Source organism: Macrobrachium nipponense, chromosome 1 (genome assembly GCF_015104395.2).
Source record: "Macrobrachium nipponense isolate FS-2020 chromosome 1, ASM1510439v2, whole genome shotgun sequence".
NCBI classification, from domain to species: Eukaryota; Metazoa; Arthropoda; class Malacostraca; order Decapoda; family Palaemonidae; genus Macrobrachium; species Macrobrachium nipponense.
The window spans coordinates 182605265-182617718 of record NC_087200.1 but is presented as its reverse complement, the minus strand read 5'-3'; the positions used below and the strand labels follow the sequence as shown (position 1 = coordinate 182617718).

Sequence of the window (12454 nt, the reverse complement as noted above, 5' to 3'; positions counted from 1 at the left end):
ACCGATTTTTAAGATGACAAACTAAATTCAAAATCCTATTGACAGTAAAATATGAAGTGTATTAAAACCTCAAAATGTGACTTATCATTGTTTGGAGTAGCACCAACTTAAGAAAAAAAAAAAAAAAAAAAAAAGCAAATATTAAGTACAGAAATAAAATATTAACCACTTACTGCAGAACATTTCCATTTCTATTTCATCACATTAAAAAAAAAAAGCTAAATATACACAAGGTCTGGCATAATGACACCTCTATGTAATAACTTTACTGGCACAACCTTCCCCATTCATGCAGCAACACCATGCCATTTACTTCTCATAGAAGTATACATACAGGGACCTCTTTCCAACTCACCTTTGGTGGCCTCCCAGGTGGGCGACCAGATGTTCTACCAGAACCTCGTCCTCGTCCCCGACCAGTATTCTTCGGTCCCCTAGGTACACCTTTTGGCCAACCTCGCTTCTTGACAACGGACGGTTCTTCAGGGGCTTTTTCATTATTACTGGCACTTCTAGCTTCTCCTTCAGCATCAGGGAGGCAATCCCCTTTGTCTAATTTCACAATGCCCTCACTGCTTTTTTCTGATGACATCTATAAGGAACAATCACAAACCTATTAGCCATCATCCCCAAAAACTCAATCATGAGAATGGTACCAAATTATCAAACTCTAGCAAACAAGACTTGTGACAGGCATAAGTGAATGATTTTTCATAGTTTAGTTAACTTTCCTTAAATATAATTATCTTGCACCTGATATAACATTAAAAAGCAGCAAATGAAAAAAATAAAAACTAAACTACACTGATGTGCAATGTTATTTCAGTGTTCTTTAATCAGCAGAATTTATTATACTGTTGGCATATTGCTACCCCTATGCTTCAATAAAAAAAAAATAAATTGCTTCTACATACAGAAACATTAGTAAACTACTATAACAATTTCTAAGGTCTCAAATGTCTGACCTAAAAACCCTATTTTCTTTAAACGATAAACAATAGTTAAATCATGATTTATTATGCAAAATAATCATAAATAAATAGACTATTTGCATCCTGATCCCAATGCTATACATATACAAATAAAAATTAAAATTAGCTTACCTGGTCTGGTTCTGGCGACTCTGGTCGTTTTCCAAGGTCAACCATAGGTTCAAGGTGAGGCATTTCCAAGTCACCACCATCCACACTATCATGGAAAGGGGAGCATCAAGTTAAGATTTAATTTGATTATTACAATTATAAAATTCAAAATACACTCAGCATTCATAATTATCCCATAATGCAGCAAGTCTAAATGCACTACCATTTCCTTGGAAGAGTACCTTTTACTGGATGAAATGACAATATTAAAGTTTTTTTTGCAGCGTCACTTCACTTCTGTACAGGCTTACTGCTTTCTGAATTTTGCTTTTACATCCATTTCATTTGCCCATTCCCACATAGCTGACTAACTTTACCTTAATAAAATTTTTACCTCTCATTCATCTCGTTAACTACTCGAGTAAAAATTTCACGATACTAACCAAACCTAGAGTATGAGAATTAATATTTTTTCATAAGAAACCTATTGCTCATACAGCCTCAACCTGTGTTAAAAACATCCAAATGCACAAATCTGATACTTTAAAAAAAAAATCCCAATGAGCATGTGCCAGCCAACTTTATTGGGCCCCAAAGGAGACATCTCTCATTCTTCCACGAGCCTTATTACCATGCTAATGTTCGTCCCATGACCATCATGCTTTTCTTAATTTTTGGTACTGTGCCATTCATAGATTACCATTTATCATTGTTCACTTGTTTTTTGTCATCAACTGTTGCCTATGCATTACTATAAGTGGCCACAATTCTGCTTTCATGGCCTTTGCAGTAATATTCATTTTTTTCTCTTCTTCCTTGTCATTTTCATTATATTTTAGTAAACTATTCACTTCAATAATTTGGTAATTCAAACTCACGCAATTCTAATTCAGGGCTTCTTCTATGCCAATCATTATGAGTGCTTTGTTACTTTGAATCTATACATTAATCTCATCAAGCTCTGTTTTTATTATTATTATTATAAAGGATTAGTTTATCCAGACCTCTGCGCCTAATAAAGACTCATCTCATTTGCGCTAGGTGTCTAGGATGTTTGCATAATCATGTTGCCCTCCCTTCAGATCTTGGTTATCTCAGGTTGTTACATGATTTTGTATTGAGACTCTTGATTAAAAGCATCTTGTGTTAAATGGATATAATTTTCCATTATTTTATTTATTTATTATTCTTCAATGTCAACAGAGTTGGCCTTCTCCAGCCCCAAATCCTAAATTTTCCTTAGACAAGTAACTATTGCCCTTGCAGATGTTTCCCTCTCCTGAAGATTTCCTGGTCACCCCTACTGCCATTTGTTCCTACATGGATACAAACTACACTTTTCATGTATGGAGTCACATTACTTTGGAGGAAGGTAGTACCTGCAGGTAGGGCAGAGCACCTTTGTGAGTGAAGTGGAGTATCACCTTGAAGTAAAAGGACACCAGTGCCACTCTGCTAGCACTGACCCAGAGGGTGGGGTGAGCACTACCCTGAAGGCCAGGGCAGGTCTTCACCATATTCCTGCTCTGCATGTTACGAACCGAAATCATGTGGGACTAATCCAGAACAACTGTCTCCCTTGTCAGAAGCAGAATATCAATGATCCGCAGCGCTATAAATATTCCATATATGAAAGACATGCATTTGTATCCCTGTAAGAACAAAGTTAATTTTTTGCGTTTTAGCCAAGGTAGCATAACTAACAGACTCTATTAATTCATGTTGAGGGATTTAACAAGTCTCATGAAACTTTATAAAAGCTTCTTTGATTGTATAAGACCTAGCATCCTAGCTGAAGATGCATCCACTGTATTTCATTCCAAATGAATCATGCCAATCTAGGTTATGTTAAGTTGAGGGTACACTAATGTCTGGGGTGACCTATCACCTGAGGTTAGGATGCATCCCAGACTCATATTTCATTCCTTGATTCATGGCACCCTAGGTCAGATTAGGAACAAGTGACCAAGTTAAATCTGGATGCGTCCTTGAATGATTATTTCCACATTTAATTTTAATCTTTGTGGCCCCTCTCAAACCCCAACACCATTTGCCATTTAGGTTTCGCAAACAGTAAGGGGAAACAATGAGTAGCAATTTCCAACAAAACTATCAAAGTCATTTGAAACAACGGAAACTAGTACTGGGAAAGCCACATTTTGGTGAAGAATTCAATTATGGGCAACTTGTAAAATGATACCATATTTTCACTCATTTTCTACTTTCCTTTTGATATCCTTCTGTTTGTTTTTTTCCCATTTTCCTTCCTTTCTTTAACCTATGCATAGTCTGTTGGGAGAAAGCAATGCAGCCAAGGTCAGTGAATACTTCATTTATCTTCTTTTAATGAGTCTTGGAGTCTTGACTCAACACAAGGACCATCCAGTTTTCTGAAGTAATCAGTAACTCATTGCAAATGAGAAGGGTGACAACTGGTCTGAGTTTAAAACAAAATTAAGGAAATATTTATTAATAACAAAACATCATAACCTTCATCTCTCATCTTCTGTGCATACTGGCCAAGGAATATTCCAAATAAATATCAGCATATCAAGCAATAAAACATTTAAAGCTTTGCACAAATACAACCACTCACACAACTTTGTGTCATCATAATTAATTCTGGGTACGCTGAGCAGATAAACAAGCAACATTTTTCAGTACTGTATACATAAAAAAGCAGTGCATGTTTTGCAAAAGAAAAAGCAAATATTACCCTTACAGGCAGTACGAACACGAACTGGAACATGTATACTGGTGCTTATTTACAAAATATATCCATTACAGAGCAGCAAAATGATCAACAAAGGTGGGGGATAAAAATGATCTAATAGACCTCCAAATGCAATATCTAAGTTTCAGTTTTGCCTTCAATTTTACGATTTGGAAAAAAAAAATTAACAAGCAGCAAACTCAAACTACAGGAATCTATTTTTGGGAAGGGTAAAACTTTTTGTGCAGATTTAGACTGCAGAAAAGCAAGGATCATGCACTACCCAGAAGGGTGCCTTTCAACACATAGAGGTGATTGCCAATTTTTTCTAAGATCTATTGGTCTATATCCTTAAGTAAAACCCAATTTCACTACAAGAATCTGGAGTTATGTATACGTACATATTAATAAGTATGCATCTCCTCACATAACATGGACATTAGTGTTCAATGCTAAATTCAGGTTATTCTTTGCTCATACAAGGAGGAAAGGATCATAATAACCATCTTTAATGAGGGACAACGCTCAAAATCATACCTTACTTATCTTATATACCTGACAATGCAGTTCTAAGTCAGAATAACACATAAGGCTAGGTCTGGTTGACTGACCTATGAAATTTAGGCTATCAAGCCAAGCAATAAGGCACTTTCAGCCATTAAGTGCTGATATTTGGTCTAGCTGAACTATCTATCTAAATTTGTTACCATGATTTTAGGATTTATTTGGTGAACCAAAGCTAACAGCTGAAATCTTTAATCTATCAATCAGTTGAGCGAGATATCATCTATTCTATAGTGGAAAAACACTTCATGTTGAGAAATTGTACAAATTTCAGAACATCAATCAGGTAAGTCCTTACTTTTGCAATTAGCATGAAAATGTTGCCATATATACTACATTTATCACATACTACTGTATAAACATGACAATAAGGAACACAAAAGACCAGACAATGAAATGTTAAAGTTGCAGTCTAATTATATTTTGGACATAATAGTAATTAGTAATTACCAAAACTGGAAAAACTGTATTTATAGAAAAAAATTACTTCTCCATAAATACATGTACAGAGGATCCTCCCTATTCGCAACTCCAGATTTGCAGCTTCACCTATTCACAAATTTTTCTGTGGAACGCATATCCACAATATTTGCGGAAAATTCGCCTATTCACAATTTTCATATATACACTAATTACTGAATTTTCATATAATTTCTGTGACTAAATGCATTTTTTGTGATAAACTAATACAATATTTAGATATAAGCCTTGTAAGATGGGTTTTTTCCTGCTTGAACTCTCAAAATAGGCAGTTAAAAGTATTTTAGAGAGGTGTCAAGCATACAAGGATTTTAGCTATTAACAGGAGGTTGTGGTAACCATCCCTACGGTCAAGAGGAAAATTTTTTTATTTATTTTTTCTAAAAAAAAAATTTTTTCCTGTTTTTTTCGTTTTTTTCCTTGTATCCGATTTCTAAATTTTTTTTAAGACATTACTTGTAATTACTAATGTCTTATGATGTTATTAAAGACTCGCACCTTCCTTCTGGATAAGAGGAATCATTGAAATATGGACTTTATTTTTTTTACCTATTTTAATATGATTTTTCTATATTTGATACCGAAAATGTGTTATACTATACATACTTTCAAGGAACTATTGCCAATCATATAGTTTTCATACCTCCGAATCTGCTACATGTTATCCAGAAGATGAAACCTATTCATATGTAACATGCCCACAGGGGCCTTTGACTTGAAATTCAAGCTGCAACTAGCGAGAGGAGGCAAATGGAAGTACAGAAGAAAGAAAGAAAGAAAAAAAAAAAAAATCACTTATTAAAAAAAATGAGCTAATAAACAGATAAAAATGTATTAAAATGCAAGGAGAATAATATTATGGTAGTAATGCATTGGACCTTCATTTGAACTTCTCGTTCCAAATTTCACAAATTCCTTTGAGGGGCTGCGTCCCAGGCCAACGGTGTGAAGAATAAAGGCACTCTGAAACTGGGATTTTCAATAGCAAGACACATTTACTGCATATTGGTGCCTCTGTTCAATGAATCTGGCTGCTCTTGGCAACTAAAGAGGATCAGGGATCAATTGTGAATGTGAAGATCTCTGTTGAAATACAACTTATGAAAAGGTGACCAACGAAAGACCATCTATCAATGGTCTAAGTCATAACTACCACCAAGAACTATTTTACCTAAAAGAGATACATCTCTGGGCAGAAGCAAACATTAACACCAGAGAACTATGATAGTAAAGGGAGCACAATGACCAAAAACAATACCTAACTTTCATGCGGCATTCGCTGAAACTTTCATTAGATGTTTCTCAAAGGTTAGATGTGAGTCAAAGGTTACACCTAGAATAGCCAAGGTTTCAGACTCGTTCAGCTAAGTTCCTTCCACCTGAAGGGGAGGATGGGGTGGGAAATCTGTACGACATCTAATCGTTTTATGGAGTTCAGCCTCATACCCCACTGACTACACCATTCCCTCATCTGGTCCATGTCCCAATTGAGACTGAAGGCAGGTTCAATCCTCAAAAGTGGAGACTTTACAAGTGTTTCATCATCAGCATACTGAACAATCTTGTTTTTCAGGCCAACAACCATACCACTTGTATACACTAAAAATAACAGTGGACCAAGAACACTGCCAAACAAACCAGGTCTTCATTCACTAAAGACAACATCCACAGCAACTTGTTGCTACCTACCAGTAATGAAATCTTGAAGTAATCCTAAAACATATCCATCCACTCCAAGATCCATAAGTTTATAAATAAGTGCCTTGTGATTTACTAAATTGAAAGCAGCACTAAAAGCCATCTGAATTACTCTGCACTCAAAACCCTCAACGGGTTCCCTTGCAAAGGGCATGTCAAGTCTAAAAGTGCATTGCAGGTACCTAGCTGCTTCCTATATATGCATTTTACTATCAGCTAACAATCCTTTAGATTCTACATATTTATTTAGTGGCTTAAAATCAAGTTTTTTCAGCAACTTTGGAAGCACAGGGAGAACAGAGATTGGCCTGTAGTTACTGCAGTCAGCAGATATATCAATCTTTGGAACAGGAACTGTATTGCTAAGCCTGTGCTCATCTGCAAAGATGTGTGTACGTCGACACGAAAATCTAGAGAATCAACTAGATTTGTGAGACAATGCACTAGAAACCTTTTTAAAAAACAAAGGGAAGAAACCATCAAGGTCTTCTCCACCCAAGCTATCAAGATTATCCAGAAATTTCTTAACATCCTGGAGCAAAACACAAATTTTGTAAGAAGAGGATCAGGATGATAAATATTAGGGAGAGGGACATCCTAATCTGATTGCTTAGTTTCAAAAACTTAATGAAGCTGTCCAGCCTTTTTCCTAAGCCAGTAACCGATCTACCATCGTCTGTTAATAATGGTGGAATGGAAGACAAGTATGAACCAACGATAGATGATGGCAATTTAGTCCATCACAGATGAGGCCGAGTAATTTCTTCAAGTTACCTCTTTAAAAGTAATTTCATCTACATGTATCATCAAACCATGGCTGGTCATTTGTCCTAAATTTGGTGACTTTTCTAGGAACATATCTAATTAAAATAGCCATCAGCATTTCATTTAACTTCTTGGGGTCAAGATTTAATATAGCATCCAAAATATTAAGGGCCTCACAAGATTCAATATGTGATGCCAGTTGGCTCTGGATTTCAACCAGACCATTTTTTCAATAGTGGAATTAGGAATATACTGATTGACAGAAATGTCCATCTCAATGATGCATTGATCAGAAGTGCCTATATATTCACAGATCTTGGATTTCAAAACAGCTGGAACATCTGTGAATATGAGGTCTAATCTATTACCAGAAATGTGCATGGGTTCCTCAATTAACTGACTGGACAAAATCATAGGATACACACAACTCGGGAGCAGACCGGCCATGTCGATCTATAAAATTTGAATTTAGCCACTCACCGTGCTTTGCATTACAGTTTCCATAAATAACGAATGAAGCTTTAGAATTCTGTGACTGAGCCATACTAAATTCCATGGCAACTACACTCTAGATTTTTCTGCCGATAAATAGATCGTCCAGATTTCCTAAGAGTATACAGCCATGCCATGTGTGTGTGGAATGTTAAGACCATAAATAACGTCAGGGGTATCAAACCCTGGGATTAAAAACTCAACCTTTGACTTGTTACTACTTACAAGTCTCAGATAAAAACAACAAATCATAGTTACAGGCACAACTCAGGAGATCAAGAAAATCTTTTGTAACATATTGTTTCAAACTATATATTTTTAAAGGAACTGTTGCCAGTCATACAGTTTTCATACCTCTCTTCCTGTTCAAATGCATTGAAATTATAATAGCACTTGACCCCAGTACCTCATGGTTTCATTATTGTTTCATAATTTAAAATTTCAATTTTCCAATGTGAAATATTGAAATACAACAGTAGTTATGTACCCAAAACACTCATAATGTGATGGTTGAGATCCCTCTAGTTTTCCTTACTTCCCTAGTTTTTATTTTTCACACCAATAGATTTTTCTTTCCGGAGTTAAACTGCCTTGCTACCCTAGCTCTATGCACAATATAAGCAGTTAGTAATTTGTTTGTAGTTTAGAAAGCAATAGAATATGAACAAATGTTTAAAAGTTAAAAAAAAAAAAATTGCACGTTCTTTTAGGCCTTTTTAAAAAAAAAATAAATAAATAATAATAATAATAAAATAAAATATTCCCCTTCCAAATAAACAAAACAAAAAAAAACTTTTTTTTTTTTTTTGGGGGTTACAACCCTACACATCCCCTAAACCCCCAGCAAATAGTACTGGGGTCACAGTCGTCCCCCAAGATTCACGGGGAATGGGTACCACAACCCCCCTTGAATATCTTAATTCCATGAATATGTACTTGACACCCCTCTAAAAATGCTTATAACTGCCTATTCTGAGTTCAAAAAAAAAAAAAAAAAAAAAATGTTTTCACCTGAATATTTTAGTAGTTTTATCATGAAAAAAAGTATTTAGTCATGAAAAAAATAAGAAAGTACTGTAGTAATTAGTGAATAGTAATACTTTATGAAAAATTCCACAAATAGGCTGGGGCCACTGTAGCTCCATAGCACAATTTTCCTACTCAAAATGTTCATACAAATGAACTTTGAAGAATTAATGTTTTACTAGCTCCATGTAAGAAAATCATAAAGCAAATAGACAATGCGAACTCACAAAGCTGAAACTGCCATTTTCCAACATTACTGCAATATGAGAGGATCTCCTACCAAAACAATACTAAAGCACTAAATCCAAACCTTCCCTTCCATTAACCAAGCTTTACGAGTATCAAAAAACCATTTACCAAGGTTCATGAGTATCAAAATGGGACACGGTAGTCTTGTTTCTCCTTATTACCCACAAAATGAAACTTGGTGGTCTCACTAATCTATTTTTGGTGAATAAATATTAAATATTACTCCATACAATTTTCAACTCTACAAATTTCTTTCAAAAGATAAAATGTCACAACTACAATACTTACCCTTCTTCTTCTTCCTCTTCCTCTTCAGCATGAACTCCCCGAAGGCTTCTCCGCAGTCCAGTGGATAACTTGGCCTTTTTAGCTTTCAGCAGCTCAGACTGCTCTTCCACTCGTTTCGATTTCCTAGTTTTAGCCTCTTCCTCCAGTTTCTTCAACCTCTGCCTATTTTCAGCTTCCCTCTCTCGTCTTGATGACCTGTTGGACAAAGCACTTCAGATCAAATAGGTCAGCTCATAAATCTCTTGGAAAAAGATAAAATATACAAGTTAAGCATTAGTATATGATCAATTCCATTTCTACCACTTTTATCATTCATTTCTTCTCCTACAATATGAAACTCACCTATCACTTCTATCTCCATCATCATATCTTTTTGCTCGTTTATATTTGGGCAGTAGATAGTCTTCAATTTCAGCTCTTCGTGCCTGTGCTTTTGCTTGACTCTTGACAGGGGTGACTTCTGCACGTTGCTCTTCTTCCTCCATTTCAGAATGTTTCCTTCTACGTCCTTCACGACTACTGTACACAACAGAGGGACTCTGTGTTTTACTTCGTAACCTATGTGGTTTTTCTGATTCAGGAGTCTGCTCTATTATTAGTTTCCTCGATTCAGTGGAATCCTTCTTTAATTCTTGCTCTTTATTTTTTCTTCTAGATGATTCTCTGTGACTAATTACTAGTGGTTCTTCTTTTTGCTCTTCTCTCCTTCTTGTTCTGGAAGAATCCTTACTAAGAGGAGATTCTTCTTCACTTTCCTCGGGTTCCAGCCGTCTCCTGTTTTTGGTTGAGGAGTTTTCACGTACATTGTGGTCCTCCTTTTCGTCTGTTTCTATCTTTTTCTTGCGGTTCGATGATTCACAGCGATGGTCATCTTTCTGATCATAGGTTCCACTCCTCCTACTTCTGGATGAATGTTCTCTATGATGATGATGATGGTGGTGGTGATGGTGATGGTCTTTGTCATCAGCTTCACTTCTTCTCCTACTTCTCGAGAAAGAACTGCTGTCTCTTGTATTTTCCTCTTCAGCATCATCAATGTCCACCTTCTTCCTGCTTTTTGACGAGTCCCTACGCCCCTCTTCCACGGTTTCATCATGGTCTTTTCTTTTACCTCTAGATGGTACTGAATCCTTTGGTCTGCTCTCTTCATTTTCATCATGTCTCCTCCTACTTCTTCCAGAAGATGATTCCTTGTGACCATCCCCACCCTCTTCATGTTTTCGCCTGCTTTTCACAGGAGATTCCAGTAATCTATCACCCCCATGTTCTTCATGCCTTTTTCTTATTCGAGAACTATCCCTTCGTCTATCCTCACTAACCTCATCTGGGTCATTTCTCTTGCGTGTTCTAGAACTTTCTCTGCTATCCTCCAATTCTTCAGATTCTAACCTTTTCTTTCTTGTTCCCGAGTGATCCCTTTTTCCCTCACTTTCACTAGAATCAACTCTCAATTTTCTTGGTGACAAAGACTCTTTAAGCACATCATCCCTGCATTCATCATGTTCAACTTTCCTTCTGCTTCGAGGAAGTATTTCTCTTTGGTTATCATCATGACTTCTTTCAGACTCAGACCTTTTTCTTCTAACTGAAGAGTCTTTCCTACAATCATCATCATCAACATTCTCACATTTTGGTCTGCTTTTGGTTGGTAAGATACTTCTTTGGTATTCCTCTGCACTCACTTCACTTTCTGATTTTCGACTTTTTGAATGACTCTCTCTTCTCCTTTCTTTGTCACAAGAATCTGATCTCTTGGCTTTGATTGGAGAAATTTCTCTACGAATGTCTTCACCATCTTCCTCACACTCTATTTTTCTACGGTTTTTTCCATGATTTCTCTCCTCAAATTTCAACTCACTTTTTTCACTCGTGATTATCAAGCCTCTTTCTTCGCCCTTTCTACATCTTTCATCCTTTGATTGGATTCTAGGTATATTTTCACAATCTAACCTTTTACTCTTATTAGATATTTCTTTTTGACTATCTTCATCAGACTTTTTCACTTTAGCTATTGAAGACTCCCTTGTCCTTTCATCAGGTAGTTCTTTATCAGGTTTTCTTTTACTCTTAAGTACAGAGCTTTCTTTTCTAGTTTCATGTTCTCTTTTACTATTTACATCTCGCTTTTTATCCACCTCTTTCACACTAACAGACACCAAGTCCCCCCTTACCAATTTTTCTTTTCTATCAGACTCCATATGATTTTCAGTCTCTCTTCTATTTTCTTTATCAACATCATTTACCTCTAATAAGTCACTCTTCCTATTTTTGGAGGATGAAGAATCTCTGTGATGTTCTCTACTAAAGTCTTCTTCCCCTCTCCTTCTGTCCTTAGGTGAATCCTGATGGCTCTTTCTACCATCTCCCTCATTATCTTCACTTCCATCTCTTTTCCGCCTCTCCTTGCGAGTTCCCTCCTCCTCTCTTTTCTTGTGCTTGAAAGATGAGAAGGAGGAAGAAGAGGAAGATGTCTCCCTTAGGTTCTTTGGTAAGCTGCTACTTTCAGGAAGATTGTCATGGAGATCATCCTCCTCATCTGAATGAAGAAGCATCTTGGAAGTTGTTGCAATTTTCTTTGAATTCTTAAGATGTATCGAGGAATCTTTCTGGGTGATTAAATGATCTTTCACACCTGTGCAAAAAATATATATTGAAAAACATTAGTATAAGTACTACTTAATTCACTAAAAATCTGCACATACATTCGTTAATAAAAGCATACAGTACCTATACTGTACACTGCATTTTGAGGGATGTTTTACCTTGAAGTGTTATACATCAGTCTCCTAACTGCACAAAAACAACTCTTGCTAACAATTTTTCAGCATAATTTCATTACAATTCTAAGAAAAAATTTATGAAAGGAGTTACATGACTTGATAAAAATGTGAATTCATCTTATGTTGGAAACTAAGCCAGAGTCACTCCTCTTCTATCAACAAGTCACTCTTAGCTTTAATGAAATTTAACATCATTCTAAAACTTGAGGGCAGATTTTGTTCACTAACTGATGATTTGCCATTTTTAACAGGTCTTCACTTTTCCAACAGTTTAACTTCACATACTTCAAACATCTTGGATACCAACCTTTTCTCTT

General features: G+C 36.0%; 1 protein-coding gene across 6 annotated transcripts in view; it reads right to left on the bottom strand.

The window, feature by feature from the left end:
* LOC135219895 (histone acetyltransferase KAT6A-like) overlaps positions 1-12454 on the bottom strand; it is a 326469-nt gene that overhangs the window by 8049 nt on the left and 305966 nt on the right. For 5 of the 6 annotated variants that reach the window (XM_064257053.1, XM_064257056.1, XM_064257057.1 and 2 more), the window contains 4 exons: positions 9700-11989; positions 9358-9567; positions 1104-1188; positions 356-592 (listed from right to left, as the gene is read on the bottom strand). In XM_064257053.1, the coding sequence (XP_064113123.1) occupies positions 356-592; positions 1104-1188; positions 9358-9567; positions 9700-11989 (2822 nt within the window). The remainder of the gene's footprint in view (positions 1-355; positions 593-1103; positions 1189-9357; positions 9568-9699; positions 11990-12454) is intronic. The other variant, XM_064257055.1, reaches the window with a different exon arrangement.